We start from the raw sequence: 27,056 nt of genomic DNA, 5'->3' as shown, positions 1-27,056 counted from the left end.
GACACAGGTTTAAGGTGTTGGGGAGCAGGTACAGAGGAGATGTCAGGGATAAGTTTATTATGCAGAGAGTGGTGAGCACATGGAATGGGCTGCCAGCAACAGTGGTGGAGGCGGATACGATAAGGTCTTTAAGAGACTCCTGGATAGCTACATGGAGCTTAGAAAAATAGAGGGCTATGGGTAAAGCCTAAGTAGTTCTAAGGTAGGGACATGTTCGGCACAACTTTGTGGGCCAAAGGGCCTGTATTGTGCTATAGGTTTTCAATGTTTCTATGACACACCCCACATTTTCTCCTTCTTACTAAATGACCTTTCTGATGAACTCATTTGCTAGCACATTTTTTCAGTTAATGCCAAATGTAATTTGGGTAGTCACTTTGCAGAATATCTCCATTCAGTGTGCAAGGGAGATACTCAAAGTTTCCAGCTTCTTGTCCCTTTCTGTGTGTCTGAATGAAGATCAACATTAACACAATGAACAGCGCCTCATCCTGTGACATGGCAAATTACACATACTTCAAAGTCAATTTCAGATCCAATCATTTTGGTTAATTAGACAATAAGACATAGGAGCTGAACTAAGGCATTCAATCATGGCTAATTTATTTTCCTTTTCACCCCTATTCTCCTGCCTGTAACCTTTACTAATTAAGAACCATCAACCTCTGCTTCAAATATACAAGTATCTGGGAGTACAGTTAGACGAGAAGCTAGACTGGACTGCCAACACAGATGCCTTGTGCAGGAAGGCACAGAGTCGACTGTACTTCCTAAGAAGGTTGGCGTCATTCAATGTCTGTAGTGAGATGCTGAAGATGTTCTATAGGTCAGTTGTGGAGAGCGCCCTCTTCTTTGTGGTGGCGTGTTGGGGAGGAAGCATTAAGAAGAGGGACACCTCACGTCTTAATAAGCTGGTAAGGAAGGCGGGCTCTGTCGTGGGCAGTACTGGAGAGTTTAACATCGGTAGCTGAGCGAAGGGCGCTGAGTAGGCTACGGTCAATTATGGATAACTCTGAACATCCTCTACATAGCACCATCCAGAGACAGAGAAGCAGTTTCAGCGACAGGTTACTATCGATGCAATGCTCCTCAGACAGGATGAAGAGGTCAATACTCCCCAATGCCATTAGGCTTTACAATTCTACCGCCAGGACTTAAGAACTTTTTAAAAGCTATTATTAATGCTTTTTGAGATAGTGATTTAGATGCATATCATATTTTTTTACTGAGTTAAGTATTGTATGTAATTAGTTTTGCTACAACAAGTGTATGGGACATTGGAAAAAAAGTTGAATTTCCCCATGGGGATGAATAAAGTATCTATCTATCTATCTATCTATCTATCTATCTATATACCTAATGAATTGGCTTCCACAATCATCTCTGGCAATGAATTGCACAGATTCACCACATTCTGGTTAAAAAGAAATCTTCCTCATCTCCGTCCTAAAGGGATCTTCTTCTACTCTGATGCTAGATTCTCACATTATAGGAAACATTCTCTCCATGCCCACTCTATCTAGGGCTTTCAATATTTGATGTTCTCAGTAAGGTTTGCCGCTCATTCTATTGAGTACAGGCCCAGAGCCATCAAATCCTCCTCATACATTAACCCCTTCATTCCTGGGCTTATTCTTGTAAACGTGCTATGGACCTTCTCCAATGCCAGCACATCTTTTCTCAGATAGGGAACCTAAAACTGCTCACAATCCCCCAAAGCAAGCTGACCAATGCCTTCTGAAGCCTTGGAATTACATCCTTGTGTTTATAATATATTGTTCTGGAAATGAATGCTAATATTGCATTTGCCTTTCTTACTACCGACTCAACCTGCTTGTTAACTTTTGGAAATCCTGCACTAAGATTCCTAATGTTCCTTTGCAGCTCTGAATTTCGTAACTTAGAAAATAGTGTGTATCTATATTCCTTCTTCCAACGTGCATGGCCAAATACTTCCCTGCACTAATGTATAATTACAATGGGTTCTGGTGAGACTGCACCTGGAATATTAAGTCTGTTCTCCATATGGAAGGAGGAGTACAAAGCGATTCAACGCATTGATCGCTGGGCTGGGACAATTTATTCTGTGAGGACAGAATAAGTACACTGTGTCTATACTGTCTTGAGTTTACTGTAATACACAAGGAATGGCACCACTAGAGCTGCTACCTCATAGCTGCAGAAAATTAGGTTTCAGGGAAATGTGGGCACTGGGACTGATGGGGATCAGGGGATTGTGGGCCTTGGACTAGTGGGATCTGGGGAGTGTAAGGCCTGGGACAGTCAGGATCTCGGATGTGTGGGCACTGGGACTGATGGGGATCAGGGGATTGTGGGCCTTGGACTAGTGGGATCTGGGGAGTGTAAGGCCTGGGACAGTCAAGATCTCGGATGTGTGGGCACTGGGACTGGTGGGGATCAGAGGGCTTGGGTGCAGGAATAAGGCAGAATGGACACTGGGACAGGGGACAGAGGGGCTCAGGAGAGAGTGGACACAGGGACAGGGGGGCTCAGGGGAGAATGGGCACAGACAGGAGGGCTCAAAGAGAGTGAATACTGGGACAGGGGACAAAGGGGCTCAGGAGAGAGGGGACACAGGGACAGGGGCTCAGGGGAGGTGGACACAGGGACAGGAGGGCAGAAGGGCTCAGTGGAGAGTGGACATTGGGACAGAGGGGCTTGGGGGAGAGTGGACAATGGGAAAGGGGGACAGAGGGCCTCAGGGGGCAGTGGACACTACGACAGTGGGACAGGGGAGAGTGGACGCTGGGATAGGGGACAGAGGGGCTCAGGGGAGAGTGGACACTGGGACAGGGAGGATGAGGGGAGAGTGGACACTGGGACACTGGGACAGAGGGGCTCAGGAGAGAGTGGACACTGGGACAGAGGGGCTCAGGAGAGAGTGGACACTGGGACAGAGGGGCTCGGGGGAGAGTGGACACTGGGACAGAGGGGCTCAGGAGAGAGTGGACTGGGACAGGGGGACAGACGGGCTCAGGGGAAAGTGGACACTGGGACACGGGCTCAGGGGACAGTGAACACTTGGACAGAGGGGCTTGGGGGAGAGTGGACACTGGGACAGAGGGGCTCAGGAGAGAGTGGACACTGGGACAGGGGGACAGACGGGATCAGGGGAGAGTGGACACTGGGACAGAGGGGCTCAGGGGAGAGTGGACACTGGGACAGGGAGGATGAGGGGAGAGTGGACACTGGGACGGGGGCTCAGGGGAGAGTGGAAACTGGGACAGACGGGCTCAGGGGTGAGTGGACACTGGGACAGGGGGCTCAGGGGGGAGTGGTCACTGGGACGGGGCTCAGGGGAGAGTGGACACTGGGACCGGGGGCTCAAGGGAGAGTGGACACTGGGGCAGGGAGGATGAGGGGAGAGTGGACTGGGACAGGGGGGCTCAGGGGAGAGTGAATACTGGGACAGGGGGCTCAAGGGAGAGTGAACACTGGGACGGGGGCTCAAGGGAGAGTGGACACTGGGGCAGGGAGGATGAGGGGAGAGTGGACACTGGGACAGGGGAGCTCAGGGGAGAGTGAACACTGGGACAGGGGGGCTCAGGGGAGAGTGGACACTGGGACAGTGGGCTCAAGGGAGAGTGGACACAGGGACAGGGGGCTCAGGGGAGAGTGAACACTGGGACAGGGGCTCAAGGGAGAGTGGACACTGGGACAGGGAGGATGAGGGGAGAGTGAACACTGGGACAGGGGGCTCAAGGGAGAGTGGACACTGGGGCAGGGGGCTCAGGGGAGAGTGAACACTGGGACAGGGGGCTCAAGGGAGAGTGGACACTGGGACAGGGAGGATGAGGGGAGAGTGAACACTGGGACAGGGGGCTCAAGGGAGAGTGGACACTGGGGCAGGGGGCTCAAGGGAGAGTGGACACTGGGGCAGGGAGGATGAGGGGAGAGTGGACACTGGGACAGGGGAGCTCAGGGGAGAGTGAACACTGGGACAGGGGGCTCAAGGGAGAGTGGACACTGGGACAGGGAGGATGAGGGGAGAGTGAACACTGGGACAGGGGGCTCAAGGGAGAGTGAACACTGGGACGGGGGCTCAAGGGAGAGTGGACACTGGGACAGGGGGCTCAGTGGAGAGTGAACACTGGGACAGGGGGCTCAAGGGAGAGTGGACACTGGGACAGGGAGGATGAGGGGAGAGTGAACACTGGGACAGGGGGCTCAAGGGAGAGTGAACACTGGGATGGGGGCTCAAGGGAGAGTGGACACTGGGACAGGGGGCTCAGTGGAGAGTGAACACTGGGACAGGGGGCTCAAGGGAGAGTGGACACTGGGACAGGGAGGATGAGGGGAGAGTGAACACTGGGACAGGGGGCTCAAGGGAGAGTGGACACTGGGACAGGGAGGATGAGGGGAGAGTGAACACTGGGACAGGGGGCTCAAGGGAGAGTGGACACTGGGGCAGGGGGCTCAGGGGAGAGTGAACACTGGGACGGGGCTCAAGGGAGAGTGGACACTGGGACAGGGAGGATGAGGGGAGAGTGAACACTGGGACAGGGGGCTCAAGGGAGAGTGGACACTGGGGCAGGGGGCTCAAGGGAGAGTGGACACTGGGGCAGGGAGGATGAGGGGAGAGTGGACACTGGGACAGGGGAGCTCAGGGGAGAGTGAACACTGGGACAGGGGGCTCAAGGGAGAGTGGGCACTGGGACAGGGAGGATGAGGGGAGAGTGAACACTGGGACAGGGGGCTCAAGGGAGAGTGAACACTGGGACGGGGGCTCAAGGGAGAGTGGACACTGGGACAGGGGGCTCAGTGGAGAGTGAACACTGGGACAGGGGGCTCAAGGGAGAGTGGACACTGGGACAGGGAGGATGAGGGGAGAGTGAACACTGGGACAGGGGGCTCAAGGGAGAGTGAACACTGGGACGGGGGCTCAAGGGAGAGTGGACACTGGGACAGGGGGCTCAGTGGAGAGTGAACACTGGGACAGGGGGCTCAAGGGAGAGTGGACACTGGGACAGGGAGGATGAGGGGAGAGTGAACACTGGGACAGGGGGCTCAAGGGAGAGTGGACACTGGGACAGGGAGGATGAGGGGAGAGTGAACACTGGGACAGGGGGCTCAAGGGAGAGTGGACACTGGGGCAGGGGGCTCAGGGGAGAGTGAACACTGGGACAGTGGGCTCAAGGGAGAGTGGACACTGGGACAGGGAGGATGAGGGGAGAGTGAACACTGGGACAGGGGGCTCAAGGGAGAGTGGACACTGGGGCAGGGGGCTCAAGGGAGAGTGGACACTGGGGCAGGGAGGATGAGGGGAGAGTGGACACTGGGACAGGGGAGCTCAGGGGAGAGTGAACACTGGGACAGGGGGCTCAAGGGAGAGTGGACACAAGGACAGGGAGGATGAGGGGAGAGTGAACACTGGGACAGGGGGCTCAAGGGAGAGTGAACACTGGGACGGGGGCTCAAGGGAGAGTGGACACTGGGGCAGGGAGGATGAGGGGAGAGTGGACACTGGGACAGGGGAGCTCAGGGGAGAGTGAACACTGGGACAGGGGGGCTCAGGGGAGAGTGGACACTGGGACAGTGGGCTCAAGGGAGAGTGGACACTGGGACAGGGGGCTCAGTGGAGAGTGAACACTGGGACAGGGGGCTCAAGGGAGAGTGGACACTGGGACAGGGAGGATGAGGGGAGAGTGAACACTGGGACAGGGGGCTCAAGGGAGAGTGGACACTGGGGCAGGGGGCTCAGGGGAGAGTGAACACTGGGACAGGGGGCTCAAGGGAGAGTGAACACTGGGACAGGGGGCTCAAGGGAGAGTGGACACTGGGACAGGGAGGATGAGGGGAGAGTGAACACTGGGACAGGGGGCTCAAGGGAGAGTGGACACTGGGGCAGGGGGCTCAAGGGAGAGTGGACACTGGGGCAGGGAGGATGAGGGGAGAGTGGACACTGGGACAGGGGAGCTCAGGGGAGAGTGAACACTGGGACAGGGGGCTCAAGGGAGAGTGGACACTGGGACAGGGAGGATGAGGGGAGAGTGAACCCTGGGACAGGGGGCTCAAGGGAGAGTGAACACTGGGACGGGGGCTCAAGGGAGAGTGGACACTGGGGCAGGGAGGATGAGGGGAGAGTGGACACTGGGACAGTGGGCTCAGGGGAGATCAAGGGAGAGTGGACACTGGGACAGGGAGGATGAGGGGAGAGTGAACACTGGGACAGGGGGCTCAAGGGAGAGTGGACACTGGGGCAGGGGGCTCAAGGGAGAGTGAACACTGGGACAGGGGGCTCAAGGGAGAGTGGACACTGGGACAGGGAGGATGAGGGGAGAGTGAACACTGGGACAGGGGGCTCAAGGGAGAGTGGACACTGGGGCAGGGGGCTCAAGGGAGAGTGGACACTGGGGCAGGGAGGATGAGGGGAGAGTGGACACTGGGACAGGGGAGCTCAGGGGAGAGTGAACACTGGGACAGGGGGCTCAAGGGAGAGTGGACACTGGGACAGGGAGGATGAGGGGAGAGTGAACACTGGGACAGGGGGCTCAAGGGAGAGTGAACACTGGGATGGGGGCTCAAGGGAGAGTGGACACTGGGGCAGGGAGGATGAGGGGAGAGTGGACACTGGGACAGTGGGCTCAGGGGAGATCAAGGGAGAGTGAACACTGGGACAGGGGGCTCAAGGGAGAGTGGACACTGGGACAGGGGGCTCAAGGGAGAGTGAACACTGGGACAGGGGGCTCAAGGGAGAGTGGACACTGGGACGGGGGCTCAAGGGAGAGTGAACACTGGGACAGGGGGATCAAGGGAGAGTGGACACTGGGGCAGGGAGGATGAGGGGAGAGTGGACACCGGGACAGGGGGACGGGGCAGAGTGGACACTGGGACAGAGGGGCTCGGGGGAGAGTGGACACTGGGACAGAGGGACTCTGAGGAGAGTGGACTTTGAGACAGTGGAGATCAGGGGAGTGGGAGCACGAGGATTGGGAGGATGGAGCATACCATCTGACCTGAATTCTTTATGTTTTGGATTCAGATTTCCGGTTTTGCAAATAGTAGTCTTTCAAGTACGAAGAACAAACCTTGGGAAGTTACGGTGAGCCAACTATCTTTTGATCTGTAATTCTATTACTCATCATCACACTGTATCTTGAGAAGAAACAGAACAACATACTTGTAACCAATCTCATATTTGCCTTTGTTCTTCAAGGTGATGGTCTGTTTCACAGTGTCATTCACTTTGATGATACCAAAATCAATCCCGCCATCTGTACCTTTAACGCAGAATCAAGAATGAGCTGTTAATGCACATTGAAAATAGCCGGGGAGAGTGGACACTGGGACGGAGGGGCTCGGGGGAGAGTGGACACTGGGACGGAGGGGCTCAGGGGAGAGTGGACACTGGGACAGGGGGCTCGGGGGAGAGTGGACACTGGGACAGAGGGGCTCGGGGGAGAGTGGTCACTGGGACAGGGGGCTCAGGGGAGAGTGGACACTAGGACAGAGGGGCTCGGGGGAGAGTGGTCACTGGGACAGGGAGCTCAGGGGAGAGTGGACACTAGGACAGAGGTGCTCAGGGGAGAGTGGCCATTGGGACAGGGGGCTCAGGGGAGAGTGGACACTGGGACAGGGGGGCGGGGAGAGTGGACTGGGACAGAGGGGCTCGGGGGAGAGTGGTCACTGGGACAGGGGGCTCAGGGGAGAGTGGACACTGGGACAGAGGGGCTTGGGGGAGAGTGGTCACTGGGACAGGGGGCTCAGGGGAGAGTGGTCATTGGGACAGGGGGACGGGGAGAGTGGACACTGGGACAGAGGGGCTCAGGGGGAGTGGACACTGGGACAGAGGGGCTCAGGGGAGAGTGGCCATTGGGACAGGGGGCTCAGGGGAGAGTGGACACTGGGACAGGGGGACGGGGAGAGTGGGCCCTGGGACAGAGGGGCTCGGGGGAGAGTGGGCCCTGGGACAGAGGGGCTCGGGGGAGAGTGGTCACTGGGACAGGGGGCTCGGGGGAGAGTGGCCATTGGGACAGGGGGCTCAGGGGAGAGTGGACACTGGGACAGGGGGACGGGGAGAGTGGGCACTGGGACAGAGGGGCTCGGGGGAGAGTGGTCACTGGGACAGGGGGCTTGGGGGAGAGTGGCCATTGGGACAGGGGGCTCAGGGGAGAGTGGACACTGGGACAGGGGGACGGGGAGAGTGGACACTGGGACAGAGGGGCTCGGGGGAGAGTGGTCACTGGGACAGGGGGCTCAGGGGAGAGTGGCCATTGGGACAGGGGGCTCAGGGGAGAGTGGACACTGGGACAGGGGGACGGGGAGAGTGGACACTGGGACAGAGGGGCTCGGGGGAGAGTGGTCACTGGGACAGGGGGCTCAGGGGAGAGTGGACACTGGGACAGAGGGGCTCAGGGGAGAGTGGCCATTGGGACAGGGGGCTCAGGGGAGAGTGGACACTGGGACAGGGGGATGGGGAGAGTGGACACTGGGACAGAGGGGCTCGGGGGAGAGTGGTCAGTGGGACGGGGGCTCAGGGGAGAGTGGACACTGGGACAGAGGGGCTCAGGGGAGAGTGGCCATTGGGACAGGGGGCTCAGGGGAGAGTGGACACTGGGACAGGGGGACAGTGAGAGTGGACACTGGGACAGAGGGGCTCGGGGGAGAGTGGTCACTGGGACAGGGGGCTCAGGGGAGAGTGGACACTGGGACAGAGGGGCTCAGGGGAGAGTGGTCATTGGGACAGGGGGCTCAGGGGAGAGTGGACACTGGGACAGGGGAACTTGGGGGAGAGTGAACACTGGGACAGAGGGGCTCTGGGTGAGTGGACACTGGGACAGAGGGGCTCCGGGGAGAGCAGACACTGGGACAGGGGGACTTGGGGGAGAGTGAACACTGGGACAGAGGGGCTCTGGGTGAGTGGACACTGGGACAGAGGGGCTTCGGGGAGAGCAGACACTGGGACAGGGGGTCTTGGGGGAGAGTGGACACTGGGACAGAGGGGCTCTGGGTGAGTGGACACTGGGACAGAGGGGCTTCGGGGAGAGCGGACACTGGGACAGAGGGGCTCGGGGGAGAACAATGGGGACACTACACGGAGCTGAGGGAGTTGGAGAGGAATCCTCAGTTTGTCCAGTAGGGCATGGAGTTTCTGAATCAGAGCCAGGTTCATTATTACTGACATATGTTATGAAGTTTGTTCTTTTGCAGCACTAATAGAAACTATATATATTACAGTGAGATTTATATTGAAAATTAAATTAATTAAGTCACATATAAAGAGAACAAAAATCTGAGGTAATGTTCATTATTGGTTCAGAAAGCTGACGACAGAGGGGAAGAAGCTGTTTCTAACATACATTGAGTGTGTGTCTTCAGGCACTTGCACCTCCTCCCTGATGGAAGCCGTGAGAAGAGAGCATGACCCGGGCGATGGGGGTTCTAGATAATGGATGCTGCTTTCCTGTGACAGACCTCTATCTAGGTGTGTTCAATGGCAGGGAGGGCTTGAACAGTGATGGACTGGGCTGAATCCACTAGGGCATTGGTATTCACATACTCGGTCATGGTGCAACCAGTCAATATACTCTCCCCAGCATAACTGAAGTTTCAGATGATATGTTGAATCTTCATTTGTACATGTGATGAATAAAGCTAATCTCTTTAATCTATTTAACACAGACCATTTAAATGTCCATGAAGTTCTAAATCATTTAATAACTGCCATCATTGGATTTGTAATTGTTATGAAGTAGAGAATGCCTATCATTGGGCTTTAGTTGTTTGCAGTCCCAAAGATGGGCAGTTACGTTGTTGTTTAGAATTGGACCATCTCTGAACATGGAATTAAACAAAAAATACTAATGGATTATTAAGAACAAATGCTGAAAGGTGAAAATAGAAACAAGAAGTGTTGGAAATAGCAACTCGGGTGACAAGACCAAATAATTGGTTGTGGACTTCAGAAAGAGTAAGTCAGGGGAACACACAGCAGTTCACATCGAGTGGTGAGCAGCTTCACATTCTGTGTGTCAGCATCTTGGAAGATCTGTCCTGGGTCCAGCACATTGACGCATTGAAAAAGAAGGTGTGCCAGTCATGAACAATTTGAGGAGATTTGGTATACATCACCAAAGACTTGCAAATTCCTAAAGATGTGTGGTGTAGAGCCCAGTATACACACCACCATACATCTATAGAAGTCTATCAATGTTTTAGAAGTCATGCTGAAACTACGTAAACTTTCTTCTGCTTTCTTCACTGATATACAGTACTATGTCCAGGACAGATCCTCTGAAATGATAGCATCGAGGAATTTAAAGTTGGTGACCCTCTCCACCTCTGATTCTCTGATGAGCCTGGCTCCTCGACCTCCAGTTTTTTTCCTCCTGAAGTCAATAATCAGTTCCTTGGTCTTGTTGACATTGAGTGAGAGGTTGTTGTTGTGGCACCACTCAGCCAGATTTTCAATCCCTCTCTGATATGCTGATTCATCACCACTTTTCTGGTTTAAGATGGTGCTGGTGGATCTCAGAGGCTGGTGGCCAATGAAACAAGGAAAACAGTTAAATACTTTGTTAATCACTCTTTTTCTGGCAAATGGTCATTTAAGCAATAGTCTGTAACTTCCTTTGGGACTTGAAGGCAATTCAATTCTGTTGAACCTAGTTGAGGCAAGGTGACGGGCCCATCGTCGTGAGGGAGGAACGATTGATTTAAGCACCATGATGAGGGCCGAATTGAAGCGGTAGGGTCTGGACTCCAGTGTGTACCGATTCGAATGAATTTGATGTTTGGATGGAGATTTGAGTGCAAGGCTGAAACAGAGAGGTCTTCCAGGCCAAATTGAAGTGGTGAAGTCCAGACACCACAGTGTATCGAGGTGACTGAACGCAATGTTTGGACAGAGACGTGAGTGAAGTGCTGAATCGGAAAGGTGAGGTTGAAAGGACTCAAGAAGGCGCTCTCCAGGCACATCGAGGCAATTGAACAGATTGGTTGGAGATTCAGGTGCCGGGTCAGATGGGAAAGGTCAGGGTGTCGGGGCCTGAGGTGAGGATTAGGCCGGTTCAGATCGCTGCTCCATGACTCGGCTCTGTGCTGAACAATGGGACTCTCTTTGTGGACTTCAGTTCAGAACGCTATTTGCTTGCCGGATTTGTTTACTTCTTCTCTCTGCACACTAGGTGTTCATCTGTCATTGTTTAGGTTTTTTTGTGAGCATATATATATTTTTCTCTGCAGCTTGGGTGTTTGATGGCCTTTTTTAATATATGGGTTTGCTTGTTTTGTTTGTTTTGTGGCTGCCTGTTAGGAGACGAATCTCAAGGTTGTATAATGTATACATAATATGATAATGAATGTACTTTGAACTTCGATTCGGGCAACAGCAGCTGTACTATCAACAAACTTAAATATGGCACTTGAGCTGTGCATAGCCATACAGTCATAGCAAATAGAGCAGGAACTAAGCACACAGCCTTCTGGTGCAACTGTGCTGAGAGAGATGCTGGTGCCAATCTGAACTAACTGGAGTCTGCAAGTGAGGAAATCAATGATCCAATTGCACAAGGAGATATTGACACCAATGTCCTGATGCTTATTGATTAGTTTTGAAAGGACGATAATGTTGAATGCCAAGCTGTAATCGATAAAGCGTATCCTGATGCATACATCATTTGTTCGAGAAGGATTACCAGTGACATTCAGAAGGTGGTGTGTGTGTTTTCGTGCCGATAGAAGTCCAGCGTGAGGGACAGAGAAGTTCAAAATGAGCTCCTACTTGTGCACATTTGACTGTTTAATTAAAATGGGCCCTTTTCTTTTTGTTTTTCTTTACTAAGTTGAGATTTATAAATATAATTCCTTTAATCATATGCAATGTACTGTCTGTTATTTCGTGTCACTAACTTGTAACAGGATGGCAGATTACACAGCATCCACACAAACCGGGGTTTGGGGTGGCAGGACCATCTCAATCTCACGGGTTTGGCAGCACCAGAGACTTACACAGCCAAGGAAACCAGGGGGTTTCATGAGCATAGAAGGCATTGAGCCCAACTGGGAGCGAAGCCTTGTTGTCAGTTACTGTATATCGCTTGGTTTCACTTTGTAAGAGGTAATAGCATTCAAGCTCTGCCACCGTTGTCGAGCATCCTTCTGTGATTTAAGTTTGGTCTGCAGTTGCCGCTTTCCAGGTATCATGCCTGGATCTCACCAGACCTGAATGCCACTGACATGGCCCACAGCAGATTGCAGATTTCATGCTTCATCCAGAACTTCTGCTTCTGTCTCCTTCCCGGTTTTGTTGAAGAGTTTTAAACCTGAAGCATTAACTCTGTTTCTCTTCCCAATGATGTGGCCAGACCTGCTAACTTCACAAGCATTTTCTGTTTCTATATTACCGCATCTCGGAGACTGAGGGAGGAGCAGTGCCTCCAAGCGCCTTTATACAGGGGTCTGTGGGAGGAGCCATAGGAGCAGTCAGCAGAGGGACGTGTCCAGACAGGTATATGTAGTTTACCGCATTCACCCCTCCTTTGTTTTAAAAGAGAGTCCCCACGGGGCGAAGTTTCTTACAAGTATATTTACAGGTTAAGTCTATCAGGCAGTCGAGTCCGTCGCTGTGATCTACGTAGCACCGGTGGTGATTGCACCGGTGATGGTGGTTGTGCTGGCTTCGGCCTGACTGGAGGTGCCAGCCCGTTAGGCATCAGTAATCCCTCATGCGTGTGTGTGGCGCCCGGTATGGGAGTGTCGTGAGGAGTCTGCGTAGGGCTTGGGGTCTCGTGGGTATATACATCGGTGGGTACGGGGTTCATAGTTACCGGGGAGTGTTCGGGGTAGTGGTCTGCTGCTCCTGCGGGCGCCAGGTCGCGGACGGAGACCGTGTCCTCCCGCCCATCAGGTAAGACCACGTAGGCATACTGGGGGTTTGCATATAGAAGGTGAACCCTCTCGACCATCGGGGAGTATTTATTGCTCCTCACATGTTTCCGGAGCAGCACTGGCCCTGGGAATGTCAGCCAAGCCGGTAGGGTGGTCCCAGTGGCAGACTTCCTGGGAAAAGAAAAGAGTCGCTCATGAGGGGTGGCATTGGTGGACGTGCATAACAGGGAGCGGATGGAGTGGAGTGCCTCGGGGAGGACCTCCTGCCAGCGAGAGACCGGCAATCCCTTTGACCTAAGGGCTAAGAGTGTGGCCTTCCACAATGTGGCATTCTTCTTCTCCACCTGTCCATAATCCCCTGGGGATTATAGCTCGTGGTCCTACTAGTAGCAATACCCCTAGCCAGCAGGTACTGGCACAGCTCGTCACTCATAAACGAGGACCCTCTATCACGGTGGATATAGCAGGGCTATCTGAACAGAGTGAAGAGCTGGTGCAGGGCTTTTATGACGGACGTGGCAGTGGTATCGGGGCAGGGGATGGCAAAGGGGAACCATGAGTACTCGTCGATTATGTTGAGAAAGTAGACATGGTGGTCGGTGGAGGGAAGGGGGCCCTTAAAGTTGACACTCAATCGCTCAAAGGGGCGGGTGGGGTGGCCTTGATAAGTTGTGCCTGTTCAGGATGGTAGAAGTGCGGTTTGCACTCAGTGCAGACTTGACAGACCCTGGTCATCGTCCTGATGTCCTCAAGGGAGTAAGGCAGGTTCCGGGCTTTCACGAAATGGTAAAGTCGGGTGACCCCCGGGTGGCAAAGATCTGCATGGAGGGTGTATAGCCGGTCGAGCTGCGTGCTGGCACACACTCCCCGTGATAGGGCATCAGGGGGCTCATTGAGCCTTCCAGGCCGGTACAGGATGTCATAGTTGTAGGTGGAGAGTTCTATTCTCCACCTCAAAATTTTATCATTTTTGATTTTGCCCCGCTGTTGGTTGCTGAACATGAACGCAACTGAGCACTGGTCAGTCAGCAAGGTGAACCTTTTGCCGGCGAGATAGTGCCTCCAGTGCCTAATAGCTTCCACTATGGCCTGGGCTTCTTTCTCCACCGCGGAGTGCTGAATTTCAGGGCCTTGAAGGGTACGAGAGAAGAATGCTACCGGCCTTCCTGCCTGATTGAGGGTAGCAGCCAGCGTGAAGTCGGAGGCATCACTCTCTACTTGGAAGAGAATGGCCTCGTCCACCACATGCATCGTTGCTTTGGCAATGTCCCCTTTAATGCGGCTGAAGGCCGTGTGGGCCTCGGCTGAGAGGGGAAATGTGGTGGACTTGACCAGGGGGTGGGCTTTGTCTGTGTAATGGGGGACCCATTGGGCATAATAGGAAAAGAAGCCCAGGCACCATTTGAGGGCTCCGAGGGTGGTGGGAAGAGGGAGTTCTAACAGGGGGTGCATATGGTCGGGGTCAGGGCCAATGACCCCGTTCTCCACGACATACCCAAGGATAGCAAGTCGGGTGGTTCCAAACACACACTTGTCCCTGTTATAGGTAAGGTTCAGAGCTTTGGCCGCTTGGAAAAATCGTTGGAGGTTGGTGTCGTGATCCTGCCAGTCGTGACCGCAGATGGTGATGTTATCCAGATATGGGAACGTGGCCTTCAGTTGGCACTGGTCCACCATCTGGTCCATTTCCCTCTGGAAGACAGAGACACCATTTGTGACACCGAAGGGGACGCGCAGGAAGTGATAGAGCCTGCCGCCCGCCTCGAAGGCGGTGTAGGGGCGTTCCTCCGGGCGGATGGGGAGCTGATGGTAAGCGGATTTCAGGTCTATGGTCGAGTACACCTTGTACTGAGCTATCTGATTGACCATATCTGCGATACGGGGTAGGGGGTACGCGTCAAGCTGCGTGAACCTATTGATGGTCTGGCTATAGTCCACACCCATCCTATTTTTTTGCCCGGTCCAAACAATGACCACCTGGGCCCTCCAAGGACTTGTGCTTGGCTCAATGATCCCCTCCCTGAGCAGCCGCTGTACCTCTGACTTAATGAAGGCCCTGTCCCCCGCGCTGTACCTCCTGCTTTTAGTTGCCACAGGTTTACAGTCGGGGGTCAGGTTGGTGAACAGTGGTGGGGGAGGGATCTTGAGGGTGGAGAGGCTGCAAGTGGTGTCAGTAGCGCGGCTGTTGGCATGGTGCTGGGTTGGATGTGCGGGTCGATGTGTGTGTGTGGTCAGTAGTGGGATATATGATGAAGTCCCACAAAACTGAGGATTTCTGACAGTGATTGGTGGGAGGGGCTCGTCATACTCCATTGTCACACTTTTCAGGTGGCTCTGGAAGTCCAGCCCCAATAGCACAGGGGCACACAGTTGAGGCATGACCAGTAACACAAAGTCCCGATATTCTGTGTCCTGCACCACCAATGTCGCTAAACAACCTCCCCGGATGTCTGTGGAATGCGACCCAGAAGCCATGGTGACCCTCTGTCTTACCGACCGTGTCATGAGTCCGCAGCGTTGCACCGTGTCCAGGTGAATAAAACTCTCAGTGCTGCCCATGTCAAACAGGCAGCTAGTCCTGTGCCCCTCCACCAGGATGTCCATCATTGACCTTGCGAGCTGGTGTGGGGCGCTTTGGTCGAGAGTCACGGAGGCCAGAGTTGCATCGCCGTCTTGGTGCCCGGTAAGTACCCGTGGGTTTCAGGCGGGGCGAGGTGGCGCCGATAAAGATGGCCGCCCCCATGCCTCACACACGGTGGGCAGGCAAGATGGCGACCCCGATGCCTCGCATGCGGCGCTGCTCGACCCCGCTCGTGGTTTGGAATTACAGGCCTTGGCGAAGTGGCCCTTCTTGCCGCAGCTGGAGCAGGTAGCTTCTCGGGCCGGGCAGCGTTTTCGGGGGTGTTTTTCGAGTCCACAGAAGTAACACTGTACGGACTTGCAACTGGCAGCAGCCAAGGTCGATTCGCCGGCCGGTTGTGAGGTCTGTGGCATCCATGGGGCCGGCGGGAGATCGCGCGTCTGTAAGATAAGATCGGCGCGTTTCAGCAGCCGCTGGCACACGGACACTGACCTGATCCCCGTAACAAAGGCGTCTCTTACTAGCAGCTCCACATGCTGTTCCGCCATCAGTCCCCTGCAGTTGCAGGCCAGCATGAGTGTCTGTAGGGCCCGGACAAACTCATCGCTCGACTCTCTGGCCCGCTGCCGCCATGTCGTTAAGCGATGTCTTGCGTAGACGGTGTTCACCGGCCGCCGGTATTGTCTTTTGTTGGCCTCTATCGCACCCTGGTCGTCCGTTTGGTCCCTGATCATGGAGTTGACCCTTGGACGGATTCTAGAGTGGAGAATCCTGCACATCGTGGCAGGATCGATCACATGAATCTCCTCCAGGTACAATTTGAAGCATGCTAGCCAGAGTTTGAAAGCGTCCGGCTTCCTGGGATTGTGGGTCAATATCCAATCTGTGGGGTCGTAAAATGCTCTCCATGTTTTAAAATTGCTGCTAATAAAATTGATGCACCATCAATAACTCTCGGAGACGGGAGTTGAACGATAGGCTTTTATTAGCAGCAAAAGGGACCATGACATCCTGGAGATTGAGGGAGGAGCAGTGCCTCCAATCGCCTTTATACAGGGGTCTGTGGAGGAGCCACAGGAGCAGTCAGCAGAGGGGCGTGTCCAGACAGGTATACATAGTTTACCACACTACACGAGCATTTTCTGTTTCTATATTATGATGATAACTTCTGCTGGAGTCAAAAGTCTAACAATGGAAAAGAGGAATGAGTTTTTTGTTGCAATGTGAAAATTTAACAACTGGGAGTGTGAGCTGATGCAGCCAGTGTGTGATACAGATAGACGAGGATGAGTAAGTGGTGGGGTGGGGCTTAAAGGGATGTAAGCCAGATGCAAGAAACTGGGACTGCTGGGTGGGCACCGTGGTTAGCAAGGACTCGGTGGGCAAAAGTTACATCACTCTATGACTCTAATATCTTCATCTCTATTATTCTTTTAATGATGTAATGCATCCAAAGCTGCCTCATGGGGTAGTGTAAGACTAGACGGCACAGCCTCAGCATAAAGGGGTGTCAGTTTAGAATGGAGATGGGGGGATTTTCTTTCACTAGAGGGTGGAGAATCTATGGAATTCTTTGCCACAGATGGGTGTGAAAGCCAAGTTATTGGGCATAATTAAAGCAGAAGCTGATAGGTTCCGGATTAGGCAGGACATCAAAGGTTGAGGGGTGAAGGCAGAAGAATGGGGTTGACAGGGATATGAATTAGCCGTGATTTCAGATTCAGTTTCAGTTTATTGTCATTTAGAAACCACAAATGCAATACAGTTAAAAAATGAGACAACATTCCTCCAGAATGATATCACAAAAGCATATGACAAAACAAACGACACCAGAAAATCTATGTAACGTTTGGCAATCCCCAATCCAGAGTCCGGAGAGGCTCTGTTTATTTATTTATTTATTGTTCCTTTCAGCTTTAGTTGATGGGCTGAATGGCCTAATTCTGCTCCTATATCTTATGATGAGTGGAACACAATTTGCAATGCAGCAACTACTTGAACTTGGTATAACCTATGGTGTTTCAGGGCCTCTGACACTGGAAGTACATGACTCATTGAAGCATGTTAAGATACAAATTAGTGAAGTGCTGACTGAGATCTGCCCCCCCCCCCCCCCCCACCCACACAGCTTCCCTCAACTCTGAGAAAACATTTCCATCCATACTGTGGTTTCTGGAAAATGTTTGCACAGTGCGAAGCCTGTTTTGAATTTAAAAAGCAGCTAACAATGTGAAACCAGCAGCTGTCACCTTCAATAGTGCCAGAGGCCCAAGTCCTTGGGATCCACTGACAGCACAGGTAAAAAATAAACAGATTGTTATCCTAGCGACAAGACTTCGGTTGTGGCAGAGTATTCATTAGTCTCACAGCCTGCTACCCGGTCTGGCAGTCCATATCCTGATCTTTCCTGATACAGTGGGTCAAACAGATTGTGGGATGGGTAGCAGGTATCCTCAACAATGTAGTTCAATTCATTCTGGTCTAACCATTTTAATGAAACAGCTCCACAAAGAGCAACATGGAGTCCGGAAAGAAGCAGTTTTGCCTAGTGTACGGTTAATGCAAATTTTAACCAGTTACTTGCTGTTTTTGTTCTTCAGGGATTGGTGATGAACGACTCAGCAGAACAGTGGACAAGGCACACTTTTTGTTCTGATGTTAATCAATGGTCAGAACGGGTCGTGCTCGTTTCTGGTTTCGTTCGTTACTGTTGCCTGTTCCTCACAGTAATGCATTCTCTATAACAGTGCTGTAGTCATGAGCAGGTGTTAGTTTACCTTTAGGGAAAGTGATGTCCAGTGCCACATCATAAGCTTCTGCAAGGACCAGAATATTTTCTGTCTGAACAATGCCGATAATGTTCTCTGCATCGTAGACCTTAGGAGAGAAGGAGAAACAATACCACACAACAGCACAGAAACCCCTTAGCACACAATATCTGCGCCAAAGAGAAATTCCAAATTAAACCAAATCATGATGACCCACATACCTCCATACCTAACATAGTTATGTGCTTATCAAACTGCCTCAAATAATGCCACTATCATATCTGCTTCCACCACTACCCTTGGTAGTTCATTACAGGTATCAACCACTTTGTGTGTGGAAAAAACTGTCCACACTTTTCCCTTAAATTTTCCCTCTCTCACATTAAGCAAGTCCTCTACTGTCTGATATCTCTACCCTTGCAAAAAGATTTAATTGTATATCCTATCCTTGGCTCACAATTTTATAAACTTCTATCAAGTTTCCCCTCAACCTCTATCACTTCAAAGAAAATAACACGTTTTTTTAACATCTCCTTATTGCTCATATCCTCTAATTCAGTCAGCATCCTGCTAAATCTCTTCTGCAGCCTTTGCAAACCCTCTACATCCTTCCTATAGTGAGGTGACCAGAACTGGACACAGTACTCCAAGTGTGGCCTAACCAGAGTTTTATAGAGCTGCATCATTACCCCGCAACTCTTAAACCCTATCCCTCGACATATGAAAGCTAACACTCCATAAGCTTTCTTAACTACCCTATCTACCTGTGAGGCAACTTTCAGGGATCTGTGGACATGTACCCCCAGATCCCTCTGCTCCTCCACACTACCAAGTATCCTACCATTTACTTTGTACTCTGCCTTGGAGTTTGTCCTTCCAAAGTGTACCACCTCACACTTCTCCAGGTTGAATTCCATCTGCCACTTCTCAGCCCACTTCTACATCCTATCAATGTCTCTCTGCAATCTTTGACAATCCTCAACGCTATCCACAAGGCCACCAATCTTTGTGTCGTCTGAAAACTTGCCAACCCACCCTTCTACCCCCACATTGAGGTCGTTAATAAAGATCATGGGAAGTAGAGGTCCCAGGTCCTTGTGGGACACCACTAGTCACAACCCTCCAATCTGAATGTACTCCCTCCACCATGACCCTCTGCCTTCTGCAGGCAAGCCAATTCTGAATCCACCTGGCCAAACTTCCCTGGATCCCATGCCTTCTGACTTTCTGAATAAGCCTAGCGCATGATACCTTGTCAAATGCCTTACTAAAATCCATGTAGATGGAAAGGAATGGAGGGTTATGGGCTGAATGCAGGTCAGTGGGACTAGGTGAGAGTAAGCGTTTGGCATGGACTAGAAGGGCCGAGATGGCCTCTTTCCGTGCTGTAATTGTTATATGGTTACATGGTTATAGATCACATCCACTGCACTACCCTCATCTATATGCCTGGTCACCTCCTCAAAGAACTCTATCAGGCTTGTTAGACACGATCTTTCCTTTACAAAGCCATGCTGACTGTCCCTGATCAGACCATGATTCTCTAAATGCCCATAGATCCTATCTCTAAGAATCTTTTCCAACAGCTTTCCCACCATAGCCATAAGGCTCACTGGTCTATAATTACCCGGACTATCCCTACTACCTTTTTTGAACAAGGGGACAACATTCGCCTCCCTCCAATCCTCCAGTACCATTCCCATGGACAACGAGGACATAAAGATCCTAGCCAGAGGCTCAGCAATCTCTTCCTTCACCTCTTGGAGCAGCCTGGGAATATTCCGTCAGGCCCCGGGGACTTATCCATTCTAATGTATTTTAACAACCTAGGTGTCCATTTTCAGGAAGCTAAAGACTTAGAGTTCAATATCTCTATGTACATTAATACTGTTAAGGGCCATAAATCATCCAAGTTATTTATATACTGTATATTACAAATAACAGAAATCCCAGCACAAATCTCTGCAGAAAAACACTAGGCCTGGACTTTCAGCCAGAATAACCCCCTTTCACCACTATCTTTTGTCTGCAAAGGACAAGCCAATCTAATGAGTCCCCATGGATAACAATGCATCTTAATCTTCTGCATCAGCCTAACATGAAGGACCTGGTGAAATGCCTTCTTAAAATCAATGAAGATAATATCCACTGCCCTACCCTAATCAATCACCTATGTCACCTCCTCAAAGAGCCCAGTAAGACATGACCTGCCCTGCACAAAGCCATGCTGATTGGCTCAAAACAGGCCATGTTTTTCCAAATGTATATCAACCCTATCCCTCAGGATTTTCTCTAATTGCTTCACTACCACTAATGTGAGGCTCACCAGCCTGCAATCTCCTACATTATTCCTATTTTCCTTTTTGAACAAAGGAACAACATGCCTTCAGAACCATGCCTGTTGCTAGTGGAGATACAAAAATCTTCATCAAGGCCCCAGCAATCTCCTCTCTTGCCTCATTTAATAATATGGGATATATTCTATCAAGCCCTGGCAACTTATCCACTTTGATGTTCTTCAAAAGCCCCTGTACCATCTCTATCTTGATCTCATAATAGCATACCTCACACTGCCACGTCCTTGCTGAACAATGATGTCAAGCATTCACTGAGTACCGGTACTTTGTCTTCCCTCTGTCCTTCAGTGGTTGTACCTTCTCCCTAGTTATTCCCTTGTTCTTGATGCATGCATTTTGATATTCTCTTTAATCCTACTTATCAAGGACATTTCATAGGCCCTCTTAGACTTCCTAATCCTTGCTTGAGCTTCCACCTGCTACGTCTAGAATGTGCCTTGTCTGATTTTAGCTTCCAAAATTTAGCATATTCATCCCTTTTCTTTTTGACTAAATTTATAATATCTTTTGCCATCCAAGGCTCCGTTATCCTGCTATCCTGGTCCTTCCTCTTTACTGTAACGTACTGATCTGAGGGTCAGATCAGCTGGTCTTTAAACAACTCCCACAGATTTGATAATAGTTTCTCCCAGTTTTCTACTCTCAGCTCATAATTTGCCTTTCCTCGGTTCAGTTGTTTTCTGCAAAGCACAGACACTTAACTATCTTAAAGCTTAAAAATTTGTGTTCACCGTTCTCAAGATGCTATCACACTGAAAGGCTAGTCGCCTGCCAGGCTCATTTCCTAAGATAAGATGCAATACGGTCATCCTGGGCTGGATTATCCATGAAGAAACCCTCCTGAATGCACTGAAAGAATTCTGTCCCATCTATGCCTCTTGCAAGAAGTAATTCTCAGTCATTACTGGGGAAGTTAAATCAGCCACTATGACAACCTTGTTGCTTTTACATCTTTCCATAATCTATCTACATATCTGTTCCATCTCCCTGTGGCTATAATATCACCCAGAGTGATCACACCTTACTTACTTTTTGAGCTCTCCCCATGTTTCCGCAGCGGATGAGCCACTAGTATGTCCTGTCTGAGTGCAACTATAACATCCTCCCTGATCAGAAATGCAACTGCTCCACGACTTTGACCTTTCATCAACACCAAGGAACGTGGAGCTGACAGGAACATGAACGTACAGTGGGTACAGCCTCAGCATAAAAGGACACTCCTTTAGAACAGAGATGAGGAAGACTTCCCTCAGCCAGAGGGTGAGGAATCTTAGGAATTCATTGCAACCGACAACTATGTGGGACAAGTCATTTGGTATATTAATAGGGGGTTAATAGGTTCTTGATCGATTAGGACTGGAGAATGGGGTTAACAGGGATAACAAATCATCCAAGACAAAATGGCAGAGCAGACTCAATGCATCAAATGGCCTAATTCAGCTCCCATGTCTTACAGTCACTGGGTATTCAATAACTGGATCAAATCGCAAATGAGAGCTGAGCACTAACTTAGTTTGATTATATTAGAAGGTCTACTCTTGTTCATACAAGAGTTTATTTTGACAGAGGTTTTTCAATACAGGCCTTCCCTGGATTACAAACATTTGACCTATCATGGTTCATAGGAACCCGTTAGGTATGAGCAAGTGTTTGGAAGACCAGTGGCATCAGCAAGTGTTTGGGAGACCAGTGGCGTGGGCAAGTGTTTGGGAGACCAGTGGCATGGGCAAGTGTTTGGAAGACCAGTGGCGCGGGCAAGTGTTTGGAAGACCAGTGGCGTGGGCAAGTGTTTGGGAGACCAGTGGCATCAGCAAGTGTTTGGGAGACCAGTGGCATCAGCAAGTGTTTGGAAGACCAGTGGCATCAGCAAGTGTTTGGGAGACCAGTGGCACGGGCAAGTGTTTGGGAGACCAGTGGCGCGGGCAAGTGTTTGGAAGACCAGTGGCGTGGGCAAGTGTTTGGGAGACCAGTGGCGTGAGCAAGTGTTTGGAAGACCAGTGGCATCAGCAAGTGTTTGGGAGACCAGTGGCGTGGGCAAGTGTTTGGAAGACCAGTGGCATCAGCAAGTGTTTGGAAGACCAGTGGCGTGGGCAAGTGTTTGGAAGACCAGTGGCATCAGCAAGTGTTTGGAAGACCAGTGGCATCAGCAAGTGTTTGGGAGACCAGTGGCACGGGCAAGTGTTTGGGAGACCAGTGGCATCAGCAAGTGTTTGGAAGACCAGTGGCATCAGCAAGTGTTTGGAAGACCAGTGGCATGGGCAAGTGTTTGGAAAACCAGTGGCATCAGCAAGTGTTTGGAAGACCAGTGGTGTGGGCAAGTGTTTGGAAGACCAGTGGCATCAGCAAGTGTTTGGAAGACCAGTGGCATCAGCAAGTGTTTGGAAGACCAGTGGCGTGGGCAAGTGTTTGGAAGACCAGTGGCATCAGCAAGTGTTTGGAAGACCAGTGGCATCAGCAAGTGTTTGGAAGACCAGTGGCGTGGGCAAGTGTTTGGAAGACCAGTGGCATCAGCAAGTGTTTGGAAGACCAGTGGCGCGGGCAAGTGTTTGGAAGACCAGTGGCGTGGGCAAGTGTTTGGGAGACCAGTGGCGTGAGCAAGTGTTTGGAAGACCAGTGGCATCAGCAAGTGTTTGGGAGACCAGTGGCGTGGGCAAGTGTTTGGAAGACCAGTGGCATCAGCAAGTGTTTGGAAGACCAGTGGCGTGGGCAAGTGTTTGGAAGACCAGTGGCATCAGCAAGTGTTTGGAAGACCAGTGGCATCAGCAAGTGTTTGGAAGACCAGTGGCGTGGGCAAGTGTTTGGAAGACCAGTGGCATCAGCAAGTGTTTGGAAGACCAGTGGCATCAGCAAGTGTTTGGAAGACCAGTGGCGTGGGCAAGTGTTTGGAAGACCAGTGGCATCAGCAAGTGTTTGGAAGACCAGTGGCGTGGGCAAGTGTTTGGAAGACCAGTGGCATCAGCAAGTGTTTGGAAGACCAGTGGCATCAGCAAGTGTTTGGGAGACCAGTGGCGTGGGCAAGTGTTTGGAAGACCAGTGGCATCAGCAAGTGTTTGGGAGACCAGTGGCATCAGCAAGTGTTTGGGAGACCAGTGGCGTGGGCAAGTGTTTGGAAGACCAGTGGCATCAGCAAGTGTTTGGGAGACCAGTGGCATCAGCAAGTGTTTGGGAGACCAGTGGCGTGGGCAAGTGTTTGGAAGACCAGTGGCGTGGGCAAGTGTTTGGAAGACCAGTGGCGCGGGCAAGTGTTTGGGAGACCAGTGGCGTGGGCAAGTGTTTGGGAGACCAGTGGCATCAGCAAGTGTTTGGGAGACCAGTGGCATCAGCAAGTGTTTGGAAGACCAGTGGCGTGGGCAAGTGTTTGGAAGACCAGTGGCGCGGGCAAGTGTTTGGGAGATCAGTGGCATCAGCAAGTGTTTGGAAGACCAGTGGCGTGGGCAAGTGTTTGGGAGACCAGTGGCATCAGCAAGTGTTTGGAAGACCAGTGGCGTGGGCAAGTGTTTGGGAGACCAGTGGCATCAGCAAGTGTTTGGAAGACCAGTGGCGCGGGCAAGTGTTTGGAAGACCAGTGGCGCGGGCAAGTGTTTGGAAGACCAGTGGCATCAGCAAGTGTTTGGGAGACCAGTGGCATCAGCAAGTGTTTGGGAGACCAGTGGCATCAGCAAGTGTTTGGAAGACCAGTGGCGCGGGCAAGTGTTTGGAAGACCAGTGGCGCGGGCAAGTGTTTGGAAGACCAGTGGCATCAGCAAGTGTTTGGGAGACCAGTGGCATCAGCAAGTGTTTGGGAGACCAGTGGCATCAGCAAGTGTTTGGAAGACCAGTGGCGTGGGCAAGTGTTTGGGAGACCAGTGGCATCAGCAAGTGTTTGGAAGACCAGTGGCACAGGCAAGTGTTTGGAAGACCAGTGGCATGGGCAAGTGTTTGGGAGACCAGTGGCATCAGCAAGTGTTTGGAAGACCAGTGGCGTGGGCAAGTGTTTGGAAGACCAGTGGCATCAGCAAGTGTTTGGAAGACCAGTGGCGCGGGCAAGTGTTTGGGAGACCAGTGGCGTGGGCAAGTGTTTGGGAGACCAGTGGCATCAGCAAGTGTTTGGAAGACCAGTGGCGCGGGCAAGTGTTTGGAAGACCAGTGGCATGGGCAAGTGTTTGGGAGACCAGTGGCATCAGCAAGTGTTTGGAAGACCAGTGGCGCGGGCAAGTGTTTGGAAGACCAGTGGCATCAGCAAGTGTTTGGAAGACCAGTGGCGTGGGCAAGTGTTTGGAAGACCAGTGGCATCAGCAAGTGTTTGGAAGACCAGTGGCATCAGCAAGTGTTTGGGAGACCAGTGGCGTGGGCAAGTGTTTGGAAGACCAGTGGCGCGGGCAAGTGTTTGGAAGACCAGTGGCATCAGCAAGTGTTTGGGAGACCAGTGGCGTGGGCAATTGTTTGGAAGACCAGTGGCGTGGGCAAGTGTTTGGAAGACCAGTGGCATCAGCAAGTGTTTGGAAGACCAGTGGCGTGGGCAAGTGTTTGGAAGACCAGTGGCATCAGCAAGTGTTTGGGAGACCAGTGGCGTGGGCAAGTGTTTGGGAGACCAGTGGCACAGGCAAGTGTTTGGAAGACCAGTGGCATCAGCAAGTGTTTGGAAGACCAGTGGCATCAGCAAGTGTTTGGGAGACCAGTGGCATCAGCAAGTGTTTGGAAGACCAGTGGCATCAGCAAGTGTTTGGAAGACCAGTGGCGCGGGCAAGTGTTTGGAAGACCAGTGGCGTGGGCAAGTGTTTGGAAGACCAGTGGCATCAGCAAGTGTTTGGGAGACCAGTGGCGTGGGCAAGTGTTTGGAAGACCAGTGGCATCAGCAAGTGTTTGGGAGACCAGTGGCGTGGGCAAGTGTTTGGAAGACCAGTGGCATCAGCAAGTGTTTGGGAGACCAGTGGCGTGGGCAAGTGTTTGGAAGACCAGTGGCATCAGCAAGTGTTTGGAAGACCAGTGGCGTGGGCAAGTGTTTGGAAGACCAGTGGCATTAGCAAGTGTTTGGGAGACCAGTGGCGTGGGCAAGTGTTTGGAAGACCAGTGGCGCGGGCAAGTGTTTGGAAGACCAGTGGCGCGGGCAAGTGTTTGGAAGACCAGTGGCATCAGCAAGTGTTTGGAAGACCAGTGGCATCAGCAAGTGTTTGGAAGACCAGTGGCGCGGGCAAGTGTTTGGAAGACCAGTGGCGCGGGCAAGTGTTTGGAAGACCAGTGGCGCGGGCAAGTGTTTGGAAGACCAGTGGCGCGGGCAAGTGTTTGGAAGACCAGTGGCGCGGGCAAGTGTTTGGAAGACCAGTGGCGCGGGCAAGTGTTTGGAAGACCAGTGGCATCAGCAAGTGTTTGGAAGACCAGTGGCGTGGGCAAGTGTTTGGAAGACCAGTGGCGTGGGTGGACACGGATTTGCCAGCTGTTGCAAGGCTGAAGGCATCTTCTGCCAGGTGACTTCTCTTCCACACACCCAACACCCCAGTTCACCTCTCACCTGCCCCAAACCAACAACAATCGGGGCAGAACCGGGAGCACTCTGCAGAAATACTCACTGAGTCCTTATGGGTGGCTAGCAGCTACCCTTAGCCCCTGCTCACACTCCTGTCACAGCTGTTATGTGATCCTCTCCCGTATACTGATGTTCATTTCCTACTTACAAACAGATCCTGGGAATGAAACCCCGTCATAACCTGAGTACTGTCTGCAATTGCATTTTCAATTAATTTCATAATTTTATTGAACAAGAAATTCCACCAAGAAACCTGCAAGTTCCTTCCCTCCCCGTCTGATAGCATGTCTGAAATCTAGCTCCCAGCCATGAGCCAGGGGCAGTGTGCACAGTTATTCCATATCAAACATGAGATGAGGAAACAAATTCTCTTTTTGTTTCCTGAGTCTCATTTTGTGCTTGATGTCAGCCTCCTATGGTGTCATAGAGGCTTCACTCCCATAATGCACATGCATTCTCACTGTGAGCTCAAACAGGAGCTCCTGTTTATTTTGTGACCTCTTCCATGGGACATTATTTTCACCTGGGAGATCTCCTCCTTGGTCTTACCTCCAGTCGAATGTACTTCCGTAGATTCATCTGTCTTGTGGCTCTGAAATGCATATGCACACAAAATTCAGCTTTGGGTTCGATGACTCCCTGGTCATGAGATAGAGAAAAGTCATCACCCAAATTCTCCAGCCCAGTGATTCTCCAGGCCACTGGCAAAAGGCAAATGTTCCGTATGACGAGGCTCTTCGTGTCTTTCCTGAAAGGATAATATCAAAACTTGCATTCATGTGTGAGCTTGCACATGTATGGACATTATGAGATACATGTGGAAGAGTGTCTCAACAGGGAAACAGAGTGGCATGTATTCCACAAACTACAATAACTGTGTTTTTGGACAGATGTTAGAATGGGAACCCGCAAAGGCTCCACAAACTAAAGCAAGCCACAGCCACAAAGTAAACTGCACTGCAGAGAGTCGAAGGTGTCTTAAATGGAGATTGCTTTCG

General features: G+C 51.6%; 1 protein-coding gene across 1 annotated transcript in view; it reads right to left on the bottom strand.

Annotated features, from left to right (window-relative positions):
• Positions 1-27,056, bottom strand: part of LOC140740438 (hydrocephalus-inducing protein-like) — a 579,330-nt gene that overhangs the window by 235,602 nt on the left and 316,672 nt on the right. The window contains exons 37-39 of the mRNA XM_073069569.1: positions 26,608-26,806; positions 18,208-18,307; positions 7,142-7,241 (exon numbers count right to left, since the gene is read on the bottom strand). Of these exons, the coding sequence (XP_072925670.1) occupies positions 7,142-7,241; positions 18,208-18,307; positions 26,608-26,806 (399 nt within the window). The remainder of the gene's footprint in view (positions 1-7,141; positions 7,242-18,207; positions 18,308-26,607; positions 26,807-27,056) is intronic.

This window comes from Hemitrygon akajei, chromosome 17 (genome assembly GCF_048418815.1).
Source record: "Hemitrygon akajei chromosome 17, sHemAka1.3, whole genome shotgun sequence".
Lineage (NCBI taxonomy): Eukaryota > Metazoa > Chordata > Chondrichthyes > Myliobatiformes > Dasyatidae > Hemitrygon > Hemitrygon akajei.
Note: the sequence above shows the minus strand (reverse complement) of the source record. Positions and strands in the feature narration are given on the sequence as shown.